Raw genomic sequence first — 22,728 nt, 5'->3', positions numbered from 1 at the left:
TTTCTTTGTCCTTTTTTCCTTTGTCACAACTCGTGCTCATTGTCTCTCCTCCGTTTGCTGTATGCTTCTGAGAAGAGTTGACCTCCAGCTTTGCTGTACCATCCCTTTAGATGTTGGAGAATTGCAAGATGTCCCTCTAACCTTCTCCAGGTTAACCAAACCCATTTCCCTCAGCCCCTACTTGTGTATCACATGCTCTAGCACTGTAGCCATCTTTCTGGACTTCTACTGGACTCTCTCCAGGTTGCATAAGTCTTTCCTGTACTGCCAGAGTGGCACAAAACTGGACATAGTATTTCGTATATGGCCTAAAAAGTACCAGCTAGAGGAGACTAAGCACTTCCCTCAACCTGTTGGCTTCACTCTGGCTGATGAAGCCTAGTGTGTGGTTTCTTATGTATGAAGCTCAGTGTGAAGGTTTGATATGAGTTTTATCACTAATTCACTAATTCAATTAACTACAGATTAGCTTTTCAAAGCATCTCCATTCCATACTGCACATGACTCAGAGGTCCAGGGGTAACAGTAACAGGTTACTGTGCTCACATTTAGCTTGGGTGGCAGTTGAGTTGTCTCAACAGTTGAGGTGGCAGTTCCAGTTGAGTTGTCTCACAAGGTAAAGGCGCAGGTTGCCTCACGTTGCCGTCTGTTTCATATAGAATGAAGTGCTCGGACAATTCCTTAGTAATAAATTATTATGATGTGGTAGGTTGGTGATGTGCTTAGACCCCTGGTCCTGTGTCCTTTAAGCTAATGACATTTTGGCAGTTTTCTAAAGTCTTTTGTTTCCTGGATGAAACTCTTTAGTGTTCTCTCTGTAGCATATGCATTTTTTTTTTCCCCCCTTGGAATGGGAAGTTTGAATTAGAGACAAGTTCAGAAGATAATTGTAACTGCTATTGAAAAAATTACTCTTCCCAATATGAGTTAGTGAAATGAGAACAATTTTTACACTGGTGGCTGCTTCCCCTAATTTAATGCTGCTGCTGCTTATACCAGTAGGAGTTGTCTCATGGAGTCGTCTATTTATAAGAAAAATCAACTTGAAATTTCTTTGAATTTCTTTTTTCCAAGCTCTAGGTAACCCCCAACAGGAATGTGAATATGTTCCGAATGCCACATAATTTCAGCATAACGATGCTATTAATGGATTTAAAAATAGCTGAGTGTTTCTGTTCGAATGTTTCAGCATCTCTAGTCCTGCTTATCTTCCATGGGTTTAGAGCACATGCAGGTTCTTAAAATGGAAATCTAATCTAAGGAAAAATTGCTGTCTTTCTGATGGTTGCTGGGTAACTCATGGGAAAAGAATGAGTGACTTTCACCTACTTCCTTCTGTGACTGAGCGTTGACCCCACACAGGCTCCCACCTCGGTGGCTGCACACTGACAATCTCAGCCAAGGGGTCACTGCAGATCTTGAATGTGGGATGGGCCGTTCTCTGGCAAGAAAACCAGGCAGAAAGGCACTGACAGGCAAACTTGGGGCTTCCTAGGTGGGTACAAACATCAGAAGCTTTCAATACTAAGGTCTGTCGACTCAGCACCTTTCAGAGGCATTAAACTCACTTCAAGGAGGAAACAGGAGGCACTGCTGAATGGCTCTAGTGGGAGCATTTTCAGTGAGGTTGCTTGTCAAATTAAGGTGTTTTCCTCAAGGATGAGAACAAATGTGTTAGCCGTTTAAACTCGGAGAGCTTATGGAGGATTGATAGCTATCCTCTCTTTTATCCAGATCTGATAAACCTCACTAAGCCTATAGCCACTGATACTTGTTAACATTCCCATTTCTTCTCTGTTTAGAATCCTCCTTTATCTGTTTTCTCTTTATCTCTCTCCTTTTTTTGTTTAACCTCTGCACTCATGGTTTTGTTCTCATTTTAAAAGAAGCTTCAGCTCTGTCTGTCACCTCCAGCCCCTTGGAACAGAGCAGCCTGTCAGAGCTGAGGCTGCACCTCTCAGAGCTGGCCACCTTATCTATAAATAACACATCTTTTTGGATAAACATTTGGAAGGAAGTTTGTGCTCAGGATAATTTCTATGGTGAGAGCCTGCGTGTGCAATGAACAAGTGGAAGATGACTTGAAGATATTGTGAGGGCATCCAGATGAAAAACCCTAAGGTCTTTCTAAAACCATGTTAATAGAGCTATTAGTTCAAGCTAATGTGACACTTTAAGCATATTTTAACTATGAATACTCCTATTTCTTGATACGAAAAGCTGGATCTTAGTGTTACAGTTCTTCAAAAGGACTTAAATATGGAGTTTATGAACATTACTGCAGCCTGCATTTCTGCATTGGTAATTTGTACCACTAACAATATTGTGCTGGTATCCAGATACAGGAGCAGGGCTTGGTTGTGCAGAGGCTGTGCAAATGCCTGTCCCTATGTCAAAATGTTCACAGTCCAAGTTAAGGGAGGATCTACAGCAGGAGAGGAAAACTGTGGTTATGGTACTAGAGTCACCCAAAACTGTAAGAACAGTTCAAGTGTGTCATGGTTCTTCCTCCTATGTCTGCTTCTGGCCTCCAAAACCTGCTTTTCAGATACTGTTCTGGATTTGACAATTCTTGATGGATTTTTCTTCTCAGAACTGTGTAATTGTTTTTGGAATCAGTGTGAAATTTGTCCAGCAGAGTCACTGTAGGCACTGGCACAGCCAGCTGGAGGGAGAAAGCTGCCATTCAGAAATCTGGGGACAAAAATACTGAACATGAATAAGAGAATCTTCTGTTTGGGTTTGGTTTTCCTTTGTGCTTTTTATGAGCTACGTCTTTGGTGCATCATCTTGCACAAATGGAAACAAACTGGTGTTTTACATCCCCCTCCTTTGCTTTTGGTCACTGTTGAAGACTTGCTCTTTTGATTGGCACCCTGCGTGATCTGAAAAAGGTTTGTCAAAGCAGTGCTCGGAATATCTTTCTTTCAAGGAAGGAGAGAATTTGCAATCCTGTATGCTGTCCTTGTGTTAACCCCCTTTAGACAAGGTGTTCAGCTGCAGTTAGCAAGATCTGGAGTTACATGAGTGCAGGTATGCTAAAAAAACCCAGACAAATCATCTCAAATAATGGATAAATCAGATATTTCCTTTGAGTTCCTCATTTCCCCCTGTACAATCCAGACCTGTAAAAAGCTAGCCTTAAGAATAAGCAAAGCAGGCTGTGTTCATCTGAAATAAGGGTCCTGTTTGCCATGTCTGGAGTGAGAAATAATTTGATAGATGAAATCCAGTAAAATAAAAACTTCCACAGAGGTCTGTCAGCCTTTGCTGGCCTGTTAGGCCTGGTCTGGTACGAGTATTAGGAGAGCAGTTATTTTCATAAGCAGTCCAGGCACTGACCCCATCATACTGCTGGGAAGCCATTATCAATGAATGTTAAAGCACCTCATTGTTCTTGTTCACTCATGAACAAGAGAAAAAACTGGTGTGATTTTCACCTGTGGAAGAACTTCCCAAGGAAGCAATGGAAGCTGTGACTTATTTACCCTGCAGTGGATAAAGTACCAGTGATTAGGGATCCAGATTTGTGTCTGTATAGGCTGTAATGGCACCAGGGATTAATTGTGGGTGTTAATCCTTACATGTAGGTAGCTAAGTGCCTGTCTGCCTAAATAATTTAACTTCCAGTGCACAAACAACTTCTGAAAATGCATCTGCCTTTTTTAAGCAGAGTATATAGAAGAATAAACCCCCTTATTTTTCAGTTCTTCCAAGCAGAAGTAAGTTGTTCCTTTACAACACTAGAATTGTTGTAGTCATAGGTCAGGTTCTGTCCTCTAAAATAGACATCAGCAGTTAATAATGTAAGAGCAGTATTGAATTTGCTGGCTTGGAGGTGCTGGCATCCTCTTACTTATTTCCCTGGATGAGGTTTTTTGCTCCCAGCGTTCCTAACCTGTGTCACAATTGATAGGATAAGCTTAGGAACACGTTTACTGAGACTAAAAAGAGAAATTAAATATGAGAGACTGTAATTAAACCACCACAACTTAGGATCAGTCTGGACTTTGCCAACTACTGCAGAACTTCTTAAATCTCTGCTAAGCGAGATATTAACCAGTGTTTTCTCAGCTGCTCAGGAAGGCAGAGATTATTCCAGCATGGCTTTAGAACAGAAGATATACCACCCTGTAGGAGCTGAAATAGGCATTGAACCCTTTAATGCACACATCACTTGTTCCTCCTGACAGGACTCTGACATGCTCAACAGAGAGAGCAAGTCTCTGGCCCCATCTCTTCTGATTGTGTTACTGGTTCTCACCTGGACCACTTCTTGCGTGCGGTATGGAAATGTTGTCTTGCAGATAAGGAGTTTTGGAAGTGGACAATTTTCCCTATAGTCAGATCTAGTGAAATGGTGTATTCATTGATGTATCAATAGCATAATAAACTATTTTCCCATAACATGATTTATTCTGTTTAACTATAGTACAGAGACAGCAATCCATGGGAACTTGGGCCGGTAACAGACACACTTATACTGGTCTCGTAAAGGTATTCAAGGGTGAGAGCCAGCAATTCCTTTAGGAGTCTCATGACAGTGACAGCCTCATTACTGAGAGCATCTTTTGCACCCTGGTCTTCCAGATATTCATTGCTGACCATATATCTCAGAATTAGTTCTGTATTTTCAGCCTTACAATGTATCAGACTAAAAGTGAACAAACTGGGTAGAGTTTTTTAAATTAATAATGGAAACAACAGTAAGCACAGTCTTGCTGAGCTGTAAGCTACACATCCTTGCCATGGTAGCTCCACATTACCATGGTATGTATATCATTTAAAAGACCCTCAGGGCAGAAGCTTTTCACTTACTCTTTCCTGGCAAAGCTCCAGATGCATGTGTGATTGATTCTCTGTAAAAAGCAGCATTGCTTACAAGTGAGGGGTCCTTTTCTTGGAAGGTCCAAGTACAGAAAACTTTCGGGGTCAGCTCTTTCCAGTGCCCTGTTCAATAGTCCTCATGTCACCTGAGAACCATTGGCAGAAAGCAGAATTTAAAGCAGGATAAAGCTGGTCTGATCTCTCCATCACATCTGCCTGGAGACGAGCCAGCTGAAGTGTGAGTAAATTACAAAGCTATTTAAAGCCACCTTCCTTCACACTGCTGCTTACATGAAGTGACCTTTCTGTTGACAGTTAAATTGTTTTATCATCTTTTATCATTGTCCTATAGCAGTAAGGAGCATCATGTCATCTCATGCAGGTTTTCTACTTCATGCAGCAGAAGGTACCTGTGTTTTCATCTGAGTCACACTTCCTATGTGACTACCTATGGGGATTTGACCATACTGATTGATTGTTCCACATCTCCGCAGATCCTACTGAGAGCTTTTTACTTGGTGATAATGTAGCACTAATTTAATCTTCCTTTGCAGCCTGATTCATACGTGCTTTTGTCCAAGTTACAGATACTGTTCATTACCTTCATTAACAGGCTAGGTGCACACTGTTCTGTTCCTCAGTCAGCTCAGAGAGAAATCAAACCCAAAGGATCAGGTTTTGTCATATATTATCCCTGAGAAACTCACCCATTTTGATGGGGTTAAAGCTTGTAGTATTGCATTCGGGCCTATAGAGAACTATTAATCTGCTATCACTATTCATTGTTATTGCAGCATGTGGTAACAGAGACATGGCTAGTCTGAAATTCCGGTCATTTTATAGAAGGTCCTGTAACTTGAGGACACTTGCCATGGTGGAGGAATCCAGTTATTTTCAAGAATGGCAAGAAAATGACTAGATTTAACAAATGAAAGTCCTTCATAAATAAGATAAGGTAGCACAGCAATGATATCCTCTGGGCTTTACATGGTGTTTAATTACTGGACAGCTGGAGGGATTAATGTTTGTGCATTATGCCCTGGCTCTCAGAAATTAAACATGTACAGCTGCCACTTTATCACTGCTTAAAGTATTAGAGCTCCTTCGAAAGCAATAGTAATTGCAGGAAAATCCCCATTGTTGTTTAGGAAAAAACTCAGCCCATAATCATATTTGTCCTGAGTTCCTTCAGAACAAAACAGCAAGAAAAATGAGATCGGTAGCTACCTTTAGTTGCATTCTTATAGGAAGAATGAAGGTAGTTGCATTTTTAACATACTGGATGCTTGTTGTAATTAAATGTAAAAAACTGCGTGAACTTAGGTTAGAGGTAAGATAGTCATTGCGTAAGTCAAGAATTAAACTCTAAAGCCGTGGCCTAATCTGTGCCAGGGCTCTACCTGCAGAAGGTTAAGGAAAAATTGCACTTTTTCCCAACTGTTGTCTCTTGAGGTTAGGTTTAAGAAAGAAGAGGCATGTGTAATGTTCTGCAAATGGAGTTTCCCAGTACTGAGAGGCGCCTCGCTCACCACAGCAGCGTTTCGTGGCAACCTCTGCACATTTGCTCTATGCTAATCCCTCAGTTACAGATAAATTGTCTCTATCGGTATGTTCCATGAATAATTTATTCTTTAAAGCGTAATAGACGCAAACACGATATGAAAACAAGACAGTTCAGAGTTTGGTACTTTTATGAAGTTTCCCTGAAGATACGTTAGGGAAGAAGAATAGATGGTGTGCAAAGAACACACTGCAAGCACGCAGTTACACAAACACATGTCCTATGCATCCCAAATGGTAATTTTTCACAGAGTTGTGGTACGTGGTATAAAAGAACTGGGTTTATACAAAGATTTGTGGATAATTAAAATGAAAGCCTAATATTGCTGGACTGCATGTTACATGTGCACACACACGAAAGCTTTGTCCTGCTGCTCTTTTTGTATGTTAGCAGGAGAAGTTGTCTGTGATTCTTCTTTCCAATCTCACATGTTATACTGTCAGAGGAGCAAAAATTGGCCTGTAGTTATGCTTATCTTCTGGGCCGTCTATCTTTCAACAGTTAGAGCTCTTGGAGTTGAAATAGCTGAGAAATTGCATCTCTTACTGCCAAATATGATTGTGTTTCATGTCCCTGAAGTGCTTTTTTCATAAGAATGGAGCTATAATTCTGAGCCTATTCATCCAAAAAGCAAGAATCTGTTTAGTTTTATTAAGGGAAATCTTCTGTAGCTGTCAGTGCCAACGAGTATGTTATGATGGCAGATTCGTGGGTAGGAGTTCCGTCCTTCAGTGGCTATGGGTACATATGCGTTAGGCTAATTAACAAGTGCTTAACAGTTATGCTTCCTGAGCATATGATCTGAAGACTGAATCAAAATCGGTTAGTTTGAACTCGGTAGAGTCCTACGCAGGAGAGGACTGTGTAATGTTTGATGCAAAAGCAAAAAAAAGCTGGTTTATGAGTCATGTTAATGGATAAAGCAACATCTGAAAGTTATCTAAGTGGCTGAAAGACACTATTTCATTCAGAGGACGATATAATGGTCAGATTAACTTTGCTTATATTTTGCAAAGAAATTAGTTTATTTGATAAAATACAACTGGGAAGGTTTAGCTCACAATTAAATACACTTCAATATACTTGTTTTTTCCAACAAGTTTAAAATAAGCTGGTATTGTACAATTGATTCTTTATCTCAGCCCAAATCCAGGAAAGTGCTGCCTTGTATTTCAAATCCATAGAAATAGAAGGGTGGAGCCTAATGCCATCCTCACTACTATTAAAATGAGTGCAGCTAGCACATAACCCTTACACTTTTAATTGCAGTGAGTGTCACTCAGTGCTTTAAATTTTCCATTTGAGTAGAAAATCTAAGATATATTTTCTAAAAATGATTGCTGTTCTTCTGTGGAATTGTGGGTATGTTATATAGGTACGTTGTTTGCATCAAATAATAGCTGTGCGCCCTAATATCACACAACTGAAAAGAATTAGGGGCTATTTGTTCCCTGGAAAGTCTGTCAATGTCCCTCCTTCCCAAAACCATCACAGTGCTCTTGCCTTTATGGGCTTTGTCATATATTCATAACCTTGAATGTGGCTACACTGAATTCTGCCACTTGTCTCCACTGTATCCTAAATGCTTTTTTAAGGTACTCTTCCCTTCAGATCTGTTGCCTTGCAAACTGTTTTATTTCAAAGGCATCTTTTTTTATTGTTATTGAACCTATATCCAAACTCACTTTGGATCACTGTTCCTAGGGAAATGTGAGAGATGGATAAACTGGGGGGTTGAGATCTGACAGCTTTCAGTGTTTCCTTGTTTTGTGTGTGCTCCAGAAGAGTTAACAGTGCCATGTTCTAAATCCAATGAATATTTAAGTCTAATAGCAAAGCAATAAGAAGCAGCATCTCCTCTTACAGAGAATTCCCATCAAGCAAAAGAGATTAGTGGAAGTGGAGATTTTATGGGGCAGTGACCTTTTTGCTTGCAATGTGAGCACTGCTCTGTTCCTCATTACTCAGCTGAGTTAAAACCTGTGAGCCCTCAGCGCTGTGGCTACCAGATTATCATGCTGAAGCCAGGCGTTTCTCTCTGCCTTTCCTGTTTATCCCATTGGTTTGGAAACGTATCCTGAGTGTGGCCAATGTGGCTTTTCTTTCTCTTGTTTTTCACAGATAGGCCTGTGTGGTGATTCCATCAAGAAAGAATTCTACTTAAGAATTAAGATTGTTTTTCTTTCTCTGTGAGTGCTTTTGAGGTGTGCACAGTTTTCATCATGTGAGAGTAGCTGCACAAGCATTAGTAGTGCGTGTAGCTTTGTAGTGGCAGTTGCTGCTCCCTTGTTCCTTATCTGTCTTCAATAAAGATAAGTGCTGTGGATTTGTTACAGGATTCCCTTCGTAGTTATGGCAGTGTAAAAGACCTGATTGAATCTGGTGGAACAGTTCAGTTTGCCAGCTGGTTAAACTGGTGCCATCCCTGTGCTTGGGAATGTGTGGATAAGGAGGAGGTGGCAGGCCAGCAACATAGCTGTGGACCAACGGACATGGGTTTGAATTCCTTGCCTTTCGCAGTCAGGAGAAAACAGGTCCTAATTCACCAGTGTGACTAAAGTGTAGCTTTTAAGATTCTGATGAAGTCTCTGTCCTGAGCTGGACGTAGGAAACCAGAAAGCAATGGAAAAAACGAGGCAGGTATAATAAGGCAATTCATGTCTCTGTACTAGCAGATGAGCCCAGAGTGGAAGTCTGCCCAGTGGATGGAAGATGAGGTCAATGGAGCAGGTTTTTCCTGGCAAAGTGTCTGGGATTTAAACTCTGCAATGGCAAAATTAACTCCTGGTCATGCAGCAAATTCTGTGCAGGCAGTCCTCACAACCACAGGGAGTCCTGCTGAATCTAAGAGGTCTGCATATGCAGAGCATGGGTTTCGCGTGTACTGTCATGGGATCAAGACCCTGTTTGATAATGGTCTGTTCTGATTGCTGGAAGATTGTTTATATATTCCTCAGGAATAGAGAATTTTGTGTGGTGATATTAGAGCAGGTGTTAGTTATGAGGATATGATCAGATGTTTCTGAGGGATTTGCCAAATTGGTGTAATTTGGAAAATGGCCATTTTAATAAGCAAGTCGTGTCTGAGGGAATAGCAGTAAGCTTGTCCCATACAGGTTTCAATTTTCAGAGTCAGAAAACAAACCCACCAAACACATCCCAGCATATTTTTTTTCCCATTTAAATTTTGTCTAGTACCAAACAACCCCAATATCATTCAGCTATATTCCAACCAGAATATAGAAGGGTAATAATAATGTCTTTATCCCCATGATACCCGTGGGATTTTAGCAAAAAGCAGCACAGTATCAACCTTAGGCATTCTGACCATCGTTTTTTTTATTCCCAAGCTGCTTTGTTTTACCCTTAAACCTTCTACACTGGACTCACTTGTTCTTATTTTGAGGTTATTTTCAGCCGCTTAACCAGGCAAACCTGTGATAAACTTCCTAATGCTTTCCTGCTATGAAGTACAGTTGAGGCGACTGCAGGTATGAGTTAGCAATCTTATTGCACATCAGTAAGATTAAAGCCAGGGAAGAAATTCATCTTGTGCATACATCTTGTGTGTAAGCAGCTTCTCTCCATAAATTGTGGGGTCATAATTAATTCCATTTTCAGAAAATTAAACCACTTTGAATGACTATATGATTCTCAGGAAATACATTCTGAATCAGTAAATACATTTTTTGAACAAACTATTATTTATCAGCAGGGACTTTGGCATCTGGTTGCTCCATTGTAATTAACTAATAGTATGCAAATAGTGCTGCAGAGAGTGGAAAAATAACTCATTTGTGTTGGAGGGGAGCAGTGTGGCAAAGGCAGCGAGCACATGCAAATACTAATTTGCAAGAGTGTGTGAGATGGCTCCTTAGCTACATTAGTGATGTGAACAATATCAGGAATTACTATTCCTTCTGCAGTCTTCATCTATATGGGCTTTTCGGTATCAATCACCATAGCAACAACCACTGTTAGTAGTGAGGCTGCAATTCAGCTGCATTATTCCCTCCATGGGAGGCCTGTCATTTTTTCAGAGCAATGTACTTCAAGGTCATCTTCATTTACCTCCATCTCTTTTGCTGTCCTTCCTGGAGGGCAGCTTTCCATGGGAAAGTTGTCCTTCTAGGCATGAATCCGTGCTTTAAAGACTGACATTCGACCAGTGATCTGCATTAACTACTCAGATACTGGGTAAGCACACCAGTTATCTGCAGACAAAACAAATAATTTAGATATAATTAAGCCTCAAAATAAATACAAGTTTTATATAACTAGCACGATGACAGCACTGGTAACTGGACTGGGAGTTCCAACTTAATTTAGCCTGCCTCGATTCTGTGACCTCCTTATCCATGGTCCAACTCAGAGATCAATTTATATGGGCTGTGGTAGCTGGGTTTGCACTTCATGCAGAATAATTGGGCAGATGAAGCTCAGTCATTCTACTCCTGCAGCCAAGTGGAGCTCACACCCTAAACCTCACAGCTTAGGAAAAGTTCTGAAGTCCACCAGCCTCTCCTGCCAACGTTGAAGTAGTAGAAAATCACCAGCAGATCGCTCCCTCCTCAGTGCAAACGATAGTATGTGCAAATCATCCTTCACCTTCTTTAGAAGACCCTTTATCAGATCCTTTAAGTGAACAAGAAATTTTGAGGCACACTTTTATTTAAATTGCTTTGGGGAGAGTGGGATTAAAATACAGTGTAATGATTCATATTTTCTTGTCTTGCACATCAGTAATTGCCGTTATCCACTTTACCACAAATTTAACCAAATAATTCTATTTCTTTAAGGCATTCATGTAATTTCAAGTGGAACTGATTTTTTGGAGGCAAGAGATGAATTAAATACCTGACTCTTACTGAAAAGCTAGAAAATCTTTAACTAAAGATTATCAGTGGCAGCCGTTATAGGGAATTATACATAATTCCCAGATCCTATCAATGATGGATATCCTGTTTATTTCATATTTTGAGTCTTATCCTGATTTGAGGACCCCTGCTTGGTAGAGGTGCCCACTGTAGAAATGTTGTTCTGTACAAATGTGTATTTTTTTTGAAATTACGGTTCTCAAAGAGTGCTTTGTATCTTTAGAACATTCTACTTTTCTCTATAAGCGCTTAAAAGCATGTGGTAGAATTAGTTCAAGTTTTTGGTGCAGAGCCTGAGCTTAGGTTTTTCCTGCTGCACCAGATTACTCACTAAAGCCTCTGGTTAAATCCTGGCTCTGGGCAAAAGAGAACCAGCCGGTACTAAAACACTAACTCCACAACTGCAGTCTATATTTTTTCTTTCTTTTTTAAACTTCCTCTATTCAAAGACTGCTTCTGCTCTACTCTCCTGAAGAGATGGAAAAAGACTGCAGCTGTGAGGCAAAAGTGGTGACAGTTGTGCTTTATATATTGGTTTATAGTACGAGGCAGAAATTAATGCAGAATACCTCTGGAATATATTATCTATAGGCTAAAGCACATGTACACTATCATTTAGATTTGATATTTTGCTTCCTAAAACTATAAAGAAGCTTAACAGATTACAGTACAGTTGGTTAAACACTTCTTGACAAACATTTCCAAGTTTTCTGCTGGGATCACTTCGTATTTGAAGTAGTTTTTGCATCTCAGAGTACGACATTTATTAGTTTCTTTGGCACTAAGGCAAGCAAGCTAATATTAGTTTCCTTTGTTTTGCACGAATAAGCTTACAGTAGGGCAGGCAGCAAAATCAGAGACTGCAAACAAATTGCTCAAGTCAAAGGAAAACTACCCCAGTGATTATTTAATTACTATTCACACATTTTCTACTGAAATTTGATGGAACTGCCCAGGTACCCTGGCAGATTTATGAAAGGAGATGTGAAGTAAACTGTCCCTGGGCCTTTGTTTTCCTATCCTCATCTCTCCAGGTGCTATGTAAGATGATTTGTAGTGCTGCTTTTTACTGGATTCTTCAAACCATGCAGTAGGGACCCCAAAGAGCATGAGCGTGCTGGCTCTTGCCTAGGTACAGAGAGACTGTAAGCAGCTTTTCTCCTCTGTTGCGTGTTTGTGCCAGAGCAAGTTCCCGAGTGGCTGGAAGCTGCAGACTTTGCTTTATCCTGGCATGCCCTGCAGATTTTAGCTGTCAGAGAGGATAATGGAAGTGTGAGAGGAATTGGGAGGTTATCTGTCTTTCCGTGGCCAGCAGGAGAGCCAGCCGCGCATGGAGATGGAGATTCCTGCTGGGGACGTGTGTGACCCAGAAGGAACTGTCCTATTTGAGCTGACCTGAAGATGGTCATTGGGTCTTTAAATGAAAAGAGCATTTTTATTTCTTGAGTTCACTAGAAGATACCTACAGCAGCCTTCTGTAGTGAGGGACCATGTCCTCCCATTTGGCACTGCCACTGGCTACTGTGCGTGTGCTGCACTGGTCCCTGTGACAGCTCTGGTGGCTGTCCAGTGGCGTCCTTATCGTGCCCATCACTCTTACTGGCTGTCCCAGCAGCGTATGGTTGCTGTAATTGCAGGCAGGAAGACCTGAGCACTGTCAGGTGCCTCTTCCCCTGGTTTTAGCTGTGTTGAGTGAGTTACAGGGATTAATCCCCACCTGAGGACTGCAGTGGTTTGAAGGGGAGTTAGCAACAGCCAGACTGCAGCGCTTATTCAGTGGAGGGAGAACTCGTAGTCTAGTGCTGTCATCACACTAAATTTAATATTTAAAAGGAAATAAAATAATCATGACCATGCGATTTTTCTAGCTAGTAATTCACAAGCTTCACTGAGAAAGTCCTCATGAGAGGTTGCAAGAGCTGAAGTGCTGCTATTTTCTGGCTGCGATTATCAGTAGTTTTATATCTGTGCTGGGATTTGTAGGTGCAGAGGAGGAGCTTTTGTGCAAACTTCCATTGTCTGTATCCCACACATATGTTTATCAGTCGTTAATTTGCCAGTGCAGCAGATTTCTGAAGGATCTGAAAGAAAATGAATACAGACAGAAGGAGGGGTGGAGGTGGGACCTGGGAAACAACGAGGGAAAAACGATGGGCTCATTACAGTTGGGGGGAAGGAAATTAATGCACATTTGGAGTGTGTGAATCGTTCAACCTTGCCCAAAAATTAGGGATCAAAGGACTGTGCAAGATTCTGCTCATTGATCTGTTTCGGAGATTCATCAAAAATAATGCCAGAAAAGCAATTTCTTCTTCTCAGCCTTGATCTGTTACAGAAACTGTACAGAGCCCTAGAAATATTCCTGTTTCCCACTTCCTTTTTTGAATAGATCGGTAAGATGATAACCGAGACCTTACATTTCCTACATTTCCACTTGTCAGTCCTATATGATGCATCACCTGAAGAGAGTGTTAGGTTATACAGCTGTGTACTGATCAGGAGGGTTAATAGATTATTTCTGCTTATGGGATAAGGATAGAAAAGTATGTTCTATGAAGAAAAAGAGCAGCATTTGGGTGAAAAATTGAGCATTTTAACAGTCATAATTGTCCTATGCAAAGAAGGGGTGGTTTCACATGCTTGTCCACCAGACTGTGCTCATATTTCACATCCTTATTAAGAGGGATTCATCTCCTATCCTTAGTTGTCTAATCTCAGTTCCCCCTGTTTGGAGAGGAGAAATATTAGCCCCTCCAAGGGACAGTGCTTGTCCCAAGGTAGGTGGCAGGAGTTGTTTGTTGAGGGCATCCTTCTATATCCAAAATACTCTACCGAGTACAGAAGGAGCCTGAGCAACCTGCCTGAACCAGATGATACTTTGGTGTCTAACACAAGATGCTCCTTTGGTGACCACGTTCTGTTGCATTTAATTATTGATGTCAAGTTGGGCACACAGCAACATGCAGCTAAGATTCTCTTTAACATTTATCCCTGTTGGAGCGAGCTTGGGTTGTGGCCAGTGCACGGTAGTGTTGCACCAAGGAAGGCAAACCTCTTTTTCTTCTCATTGGGCAGATTGCTACTCTGGTAGGCACAGTAACATCTGGAAAGCCTGGGAGTAAATGGGACAGAGCACAGGGCAGGAGGGGAGAGGTATATGTATTGTGACACTGTGGTGTAAAACTATAAGGTTAGGAGACAGCCCCGCAAGTTTGCAAGCTGGAATGTAAATACAAATCTGTGTACAAGTGCATATGTTCTTAATTGGTAGATAAAGACAGTTTCATTCCAGGTATAAACCAGACATAATATTTCAGTAGAATACCACTGGGTTCCTTTTGTTGGCTGAAAGCTGGGTACGACACCTCCTTTCCTTAGGTTCTGCTGATGCACTTGCCACTGCAGTGATCGGTACTGTCTGAGCTGTGTGGTTTATCCCAGGGGCTCTGTGGTACACAGGTCTGCTTCTGAAGACAAAAAGACTCCCAAATACAATGTAAAACAAAAAAAAACAACGTTACTGTAATTTATTTGTATACATTTATTGTACTTGTAATTTACCAAAGCCATCACTTTCCTGTATATAACTGAAACTGCAGAAGCAGAATTATTTTTAAGTAACTACCTAAAAGTGCTTAGGGAGAATTTCTTCCAGAGTCGTGGTTCCCCCACGCCTTGATGAAATAAGGTGACTGTGAACTGCACGTTTTTGGAGTACCTGAAAGATTAATTTGAGCAGGCTTCTGTGGTTCCACTGCCCATTAGGCTCAAAGAGGAGAGTACTCCACTCGGCTTCTTATCTGACAAACGCCTCATTTGTATGTTAATGTTGAGTTGTGATTTCCAGGGAAGGCGTTCAGTGTGTTGTAAAGGGCCTTACTGGCAGATTGCAGCTAAATTGATGCTCGACTCACTAAATATTTACCCTACACATCCCACTTAATATGTCCAAAACCAGGCACACTGTGAAATCCTGAAACCTGATTCTGTGCTTGTGAAAGTCAGGAAGCTGATAATGTCAGTGCGGAGCAGAGCGAAGCGCTGTGTGCGTCCACTGGTGCGTGCCAGTGCAGCTCCAGCCTGCCCTGCAAGCTCCCTGCTCTTTCCTTGCTGCCACCCCATGCACCGAGGCTTGCCCTTGCCTCAACACCAGGGCAGTGCTGCAGCTAGTCCCCTACTTTTCCTGCCTGTACTTCTTACAGCCCTGCTGCCCCTTGTTCTTCAGGGCTGTCCATGGAGGATGCATACCGTGGCACAGCTGGGGAGGTGACCAGTGCGTCTTCACCTGCTCCTTGCTATGTAGTTTACAATTGGGAATGTAATGTTCTGGGTTAGGATAGTCAACATAATGCTTTCGTGCTCTCCCTCTCAGACATTTCTCATGTGCTAAAGTTGGCAGAGTGGTGAGGGGTAGGTTGGAGACCTCTCAGCTCACCTGTTTGTTTTTATTCCCAAGCCTGTTCTCCCAATGAGTTCCAGTGCAGTAACAAGTCATGCATCTCCATCATCTTCGTGTGTGACGGGGACAATGACTGCGGGGATGGCAGCGATGAAAGAAAATGCTCCCCTCTGACCTGCAACCCCAATGAGTTCCAGTGCAACAACAGTGTGTGCATCCCAGAGCTGTGGGTCTGCGATAACCAGCCGGACTGTGAGGATCAGTCGGATGAGTCCGTGGAGAAGTGTGGCTACGATGCCAAGGCCCTCAACACCTGCGCAGCTCACGAGTTCCAGTGTGGCAATGGTGAATGCATCCACCTGAACTGGAAGTGCGATGGGGATGAAGACTGTAAGGACAAGTCTGACGAGCAGGACTGCCGTGAGTGTCTGCCGGGCTGGGACAGGGCTGAGGGCGCTCCTTTGTGTGGGAAAGGGGCCCTGTGGGCTGTGATTTAAGGCAAGTCTTTGATGTCTATGCAGCAACTGTGTGCCTGACAAGGAGTGTTTTGTGTCCCACATGGCATGGCTTGGTGCCCAACCCAGCAGGGTCAGGTATATTCCAGACTCCTTTTATGCTTTTTCCTTGAGGATTTAGAAAGGAGGTGCAAGAGCTGTTGGATGGTACTGTGCTTCAGAAGAGATCTGTTTCACTAGAAAGGCAATGAATGGAAAATAGCAAAAATGTTCAAAGCCCTCAGGCTGCGTGGTGGGGTCATAGCCTGAAGGTTAGCAGCCACAGTGGTAAAGGGAATATATGATCAGCAGGAAAAGAAATAATTAATTTTCTGCCTCTGAAGTTAGAGTATATTGAACAAGGCAGTCAAGAGCAGTACCTCTGAAGAATCCAGTTGGAAATGCACTTTGAGCTTGGCTTGATAGGGCACAGAGCTAATAAATAATGGATTTCTTTTCAGCTGGCTTTATGCATATAATATGGTGGTGTTGGTGTGCATGGTATTTTGAATGTTTCATCCATTTTTAGCCACTAAACTGTTCATGCTGGTCACTTACCTGAGGAGGGAGAGACACAAGAAACTAAGAGCAAAATGTTGTGCTAAAATATTCATAATGACAAGATTGAAAGAAAATAAAATATTTACATAGCTGTATATATTTAGCAGCTTTGACATTGGGCCACCTCTGGGGAGGAAGGCAGCAACAAGCTGCGGAAAACAGACATTCTTGCAAAGGTACCTAAGAAAATTTACCACTTTTGCCAACACCATCTTTTCATAGCAGTGTCGACCCTGAGTCCAGGCTGGTGAGCTCAGAGCAGCTGGGAGAGCCCTTCAAGGAGCAGGGGATCAGACTCTCTCCCAGGCAGAGACAGGCAGATGTAAACTCAGTGGCAGCTTTAGCAAGAGGAGGAAGATATAGTAAGTCCTGGATACCACTGCTTACACTGCAGGAGAGCAGGGGATAAAGCACAGGATAACCCTGGAACTGCTGTGCCTTTACAAGAGCCAAGGACTCTTAAAAGAGAAAGCAGTGTAGGTGAAGCCAAATATGTTTTGTTAGGAAGAGAGCAGCTTTGACTGCTGGGTACAAGGATATCGTCACTCTCAGTCCCCTCCTGAATAGGGATGGATTAGGATGTCTTTTCCTTCATCTCCAAGAAGGGATACAGGAGCTGACACATCTCTTGGGCAGCAGGTACCCAGGCAGTACTTCCAGGGTCTGAAGCGTTGCAGGGACAGTGGAGTCAGGAGACAAAGCATCCATATCAGTGTGAAGTGACTGTAAGAAAGCCAGCCAGGAGCATGTCTAGTGAAGGCGTGCACTGCTAGCTGCGACAGCCTGTGTTATTTTATGCCTGTTTTCATTGAGACCTTCTGCAGGCAATCCTGTACTTGTGTCCCTTCTGAATCAGGACACAGTGGCCAAGCCCACATTGCAAACACAGGCGAAGAACTGGTGTCTGGGGCAGGGGACTCCCAGTGGAGCTGATCGCTGTCCCAGAGGTTGCATTCCCTGCAGTGATGGCAACCTGGCAGGATGGCTGAGTTTAGACGACTTAGGAGAGGGAAAGGTGAGCTCCCTTGTGTTCCCAAATGGTGAAAGAGGGGAGCAGCTTACAGATGGTGCTTTCTGATGAAGTGTCTCTAAAATTTCAGTCTCTGTTGTTTCAGCTTGAAAGGAATTGTTCTAAGTCTTTCACAGGCCCCATTTACTTTGACACTCTGCTGGGTGAGAGTAGTGCCCGTGTACCTTGCTGAGGCAGATGCAGCTCTCTGTTCCCCAGCTTTCTTTCCTTGATCTGACAGACCCCGACAATATCCAGCTGAGCTCAAACTGCCAAGATGTGAGGCCCAAAAGCAGCACAGCTCTGACAGCATCCCTCAGCTACAGAGCAGCTTCACCAAGTAGCACTTCCAGATAGTCCAAGGGCAGCCTCTCTGGGGCAGAGGACACAGCTGGACACCGCTGCAGCACAGCACAGTGCTGACAACCAGTGGAGGAAGGAGGAAATGTGGCAGAATTGACTTGAGACAACGGTATCTCTGACTAGCAGAGATTCAGCACTTGAAATTTTTTCCCACTAAGTCTCAGCATGGCACAATATGCAGCTTATCTACCCAGGAGAAATGAGCATGTGAGCTGCTCCTGCTGCTTTCAGTCCTGTGGGCAGGAAACAGTGGGATTCAAAGCACCATGTTTTAGCTACTGCACTGCTCCTCTGTACAGAGTGGCTGGTTCTGCCATTTACACCCATGCAAGCCAGGAGTCACCCCAGTGCCACAGATGTGCTTAAGCCTGCTGCTGTTTACACCACAGGGAGGGGAATCTCAAAGCCAGGAGAGGACTCACGGCACTGAGTGCTTGTGTAGCTTGTGGCTCAACTGGGTTAGAGCCAAAACTAATGTTGCTTCCCTATCCTAAATGCAGCCGTTGCTTGGGTGCACGTCTGTGGTAAGAAAGTGACATTTAAGAGCTCTGGAAACTCAGCATCACTGTTCATCTGCTGGACTGAAGTTTAGGGATTGACCTTTAGTATTTTTCCCCTCTCCAGAAATTCTCTTTCTGAGGTCAGTACCATGTGGCGCACAGGGAGTTAGAGGTGTATGACACTGCTTCATCCCCTTAGCATCAGGGATGGCACAAGCACCACTAGGCTTGACTTGCTTAAAACTGAAGATACCAGCACTATGTCTCCTCTCACAAATAGGAATCATTTGGGGTTTGTACTCTATAAAATAGAGAGATGGGAGCTAATGCTTTAAAAAGAATGTCATGAGGCCATCACCAGTCATTTGTTATAAGCATTTTGGGGTGATAAACGAGGAGAGCAGAAACGAAGGGCGACAATTGGTGAACAAGTTTTGGCAGCAAGACAGCAAATAAATAGGGAATGAGTCATTTCAGGAAAGCTGTGTGAGAACATGGAGTGGTTGGGGTTTTTCTCTGGTATATATACAGATATGTATGTATATATATGTATTCATAAATTAACATTACATTAGATTTATTAATCTCCAAATCTAGAATGGTTATATTTTAAAATGCCCTTTGCAACTCACATTAGAGCATCCAGGAGGGAGACTAAACAATGCAAATAAAACGGATCCCTTGAGACCTGACCTCACACTTTTGTGCCTCTATCTCCCCATCTATAAAATAGGATTGATGTATTTTGCAAATGCAGGGGTTTTCTTGAGATTAAGTTCATTTGGGGGATGGAAACAGAAGACAGAAGAAACACACGCTCAGACTTGGAATCTGGAATGTATCTGCTGAATTCGAGCAGTACAGCTTTGAGCCCTGTATTTGCAAATGGGAAGTGTGTCTGTCTGAGTGTGCCTGTTAATTTAGCAGGGCTTTGGTAAATCGTTCCATATTTGATTCGCAGAGCAGAGGAGATGGCTGTAAAACTGCTGAGATTTCCCCAATTTAAACCCTTCAAAATAGCACAGCAATTTTCTGAACATCTTGTGCAAATAAACAGCACAGCTCTTCCCTCTTCTTATGATATTGCTCTGCTTTGGGAATGGCCCCGATGGCAACCTGCTGTCAACTCTGCCAGCGGTGCTGAGATGGGTTTGTGTCCCAGCTTCAGGATAACAAAGTTCCTGGCCCTCTCCCCTCAAACTTACGCTCTCCAGGCCAGGTATAAACATCGTGTTCTCTCTCCTCCTGCTGAAAAAGGCACCAAGAAATAGAAATGCTGTATGTGTACCTTAATATCTTTGTGACCACTAAGAGTTGTTACTGCATCTGCTCTTTTTAGATGTATGTAAAGAGGCTCAGGGGCCGTTCCTCAAAGCTTGGAACTTACACAGCTTTGCTTGAATGAGAAGTGAGCCAGGAAACCAAGCCTGGTCTCCAAACTTCTCTCCCTTCTTCTTGAAGCAAAAGCTTTGGGCACTGATGTTGTACACTCCAACATCCATGTTTTGCAGTCCCTGTAGCAACTGAGCTAAGAGCTGTGCTGTCATTTTTCTCTGTCTTGCTTGTTCAACATTGTCTTTGCAGTTCCTGTGAAATTGTCCTTCATCTTGTTTTAGGATTAGAACCCTTTCTATTCTTAGCATCTAGCTATAACTGCTTTTTAGACGAGCTTTGAAGATAACAGTTGAGGACATTTAGTAGGTTTTATAATGCCTGTCTTCCAAATCTGTAGCTGTTGTCATGCAGATTTACTTGATAAACTGGAGACTTGTTCCTGCTCCAGGCAAGACAAGGCTCCAGTTGGCTTTAATTCCATGTTACGCTTTTGTGGGGGTTAATATTTATAGTCAAAAAGGGAGGACTGTCTCCACATGCAGAGTTTGCTCCAGGAGAGGTGAAGTAAACTGGTTGGGTTTGAAGACAAGAAATAATTGTGGCAAGGGAATTTTCAGCTAGGCAGTAGGAAAAGCTTTGCAATGGCCAAGGTCTAGCTCAGAAGAGGTGGAGAGAGGGCAGGTGGCTGTTTGTATGTGGCAGGAACGCTTCAAGCACAAGTGCCTTTGCCTCCCTGCAGGAGCTCTCAGTGCCACTTCCAAATGTGTGGTCTGTGCTTCTCCCAGACCACAGCTTTGCTTCCTCCTCTCCTTCATTTTTCTCCATTTAGAGCAGCACTTCCCACATGCTTAGTTTGGAGCTGCTGTCCCAGATGTCCCACTGAGGTTTCCCATTTCTGTGCCTGGGTTTATTAACTGAAATGTAGCAACACAGCTGGTCCCATAACTCTGCTTATTGCTTGGGATTTTTTCTCTCTTTGCAGCTTTTTATGAATATAGTGCATATGGCTTTCCTCTCCAAGGAGCAGTGCTATTTCCAAACTTTCCTCCTGTGAATACTGTGTATTTCTAAAGGCAGGATTCCTCCCTTCCCCCACCAGCCCTGCAGTTGTGGCTTTTCCTGTCTGTTGTGCCCTTTACCAGCTGAAGATGCACTAGAGCTAAGTCCAGTGAAGCAGTCATGAATCCAGATTCTGTGTCCTGTGGGATGCAGTCACCAACAATACCGAGCCTTTATGCAACTGATACTTTATGGTATTGATGCTAGCTCACTTCATACCTGTGCTCTTCCTGAGTTATCTGAAAGGAGTCGTTTTTATATTAGAACCAGTTTGTCAAATTGTCAGGGAAGATCTGCCACATAGCTCTCACCTCCCATGTAGTAACATCAGTGCTGATCTCCTGCAGCTGTTCAGAGGCAGTGATTTTCTGTCATGTGATAGCGGGACACAATCAGCAAGATGGAAAGGTTAGAATCAAGAGCTCTTCAGGGTGCACTGCCTTAATAGGATTTTAAGACAACATGTGTAAGATGGGCCCCTCAGAAGTAAGCTGCTGATCACGTCCCAGGAATGAGGAGCCTGTTTTGCCAGTGAACTACAGGCTGCAGCCTTTTGCTGGCTAGTTAGTGCCTGTACCCTTTCTCAGCACAAGTCTGGTCCCAGCTAGGGAGATCTCTCGCTTGTGTAACCCTGGGGAGGGAAACTTGGCTGCTTTTAGTATGGTCAGTGCAGCTGCGTGTTTTATTTTCTCCCCCAACTTTGATATGCACCAGATCTTTTTTGAGTCTCTAATAATCTGACCTGGGCAAATGAGCTTTGGGCTTGAAGCCTGGCCTGACACTGTGGAGGTGTTTTTGGCCTGTAACCCCAAGGAACATCAAGTTGCAGCGCAGTGAAGCTCTTCTGCCTTCTTCTGTCTGTTAGCTCATGGGCATTTGGTAACCTGAATGATATGTCTGAGTTGCTAAGCTTCGTTCCTAGTGTGGCTACACTGACTTTGGCAGAGTCAATACATGTATGTCTCTTGCCCGTGCTCTTAGCCTGAACATGTTTTGAAATACATCTTAAATACAGCTTTTTCTAAAGGAAGGAGCTGAGGAGCAGTTGCTCTTACCTCCCCGGTGCCACTTTGCACTCCTAGTTGGAAGGCAGTCTCCCCACTTACATAGACTGAAGACCCCAGAGAGGCTCCACTTCCGATAGTTTCACTGCCTGCTTGCTTTCTTGTGTCGTACCCAAGAAGCTTCACTGCCTGCACTGATTCTGTTTTGACTAGATCTGCTCATATGGGCTTTGGGGCTCTTTTCCCAAGGACATAGTGATACAGGATGGCAGAGGGGCACCAGAGCTGCCTCATTTGCTTTGGTGGAAGCAGCCGATACTCTGTGACATCTGCTGACAGAGAGTGTAAGACTCCAGCAGTGTCAGAGTATGTGGCTAAAAGGTACCACGGAAAAGATTCAAGTCCTCTATAGCTAATGCTTGGATGCGTTGCTTTAAAGCTCTGGTGACCTGCCAGCCAGATGAATTCCAGTGTGGTGACGGGACCTGTATCCATGGAGCAAAGCAGTGTGACAAGGTGCACGACTGTCCTGACAACAGCGATGAGGCAGGCTGCATCCAAGGTAGGTACAGACGGATCTGCGCTCCTTGTGCTCCATAGTGTGAGCCTGTGAGAGCTGTGTGGCCATTGGAAATGGAAAGAGGCCTGTGCTGCTCCTCCGGGCCATGGCAGGCTGTTCCTGTAGAGAGTTTTAAGTCATTCTGGCAGAGGGGTTGCTTGGGAGAGATGATTGTGCTGA

At 43.1% G+C, this 22,728-nt stretch overlaps 1 protein-coding gene across 3 annotated transcripts in view; it reads left to right on the top strand.

Annotated features, from left to right (window-relative positions):
* Positions 1-22,728, top strand: part of LRP8 (LDL receptor related protein 8) — a 190,963-nt gene that overhangs the window by 147,436 nt on the left and 20,799 nt on the right. For all 3 annotated transcript variants that reach the window (XM_030493884.1, XM_030493886.1, XM_030493887.1), the window contains exons 5-6: positions 15,722-16,084; positions 22,429-22,551. In XM_030493884.1, the coding sequence (XP_030349744.1) occupies positions 15,722-16,084; positions 22,429-22,551 (486 nt within the window). The remainder of the gene's footprint in view (positions 1-15,721; positions 16,085-22,428; positions 22,552-22,728) is intronic.

Source organism: Strigops habroptila, chromosome 8 (genome assembly GCF_004027225.2).
Source record: "Strigops habroptila isolate Jane chromosome 8, bStrHab1.2.pri, whole genome shotgun sequence".
Lineage (NCBI taxonomy): Eukaryota > Metazoa > Chordata > Aves > Psittaciformes > Psittacidae > Strigops > Strigops habroptila.
The sequence above is the reverse complement of the archived record's forward strand: the minus strand, read 5'-3'. Positions and strand labels throughout refer to the sequence as shown.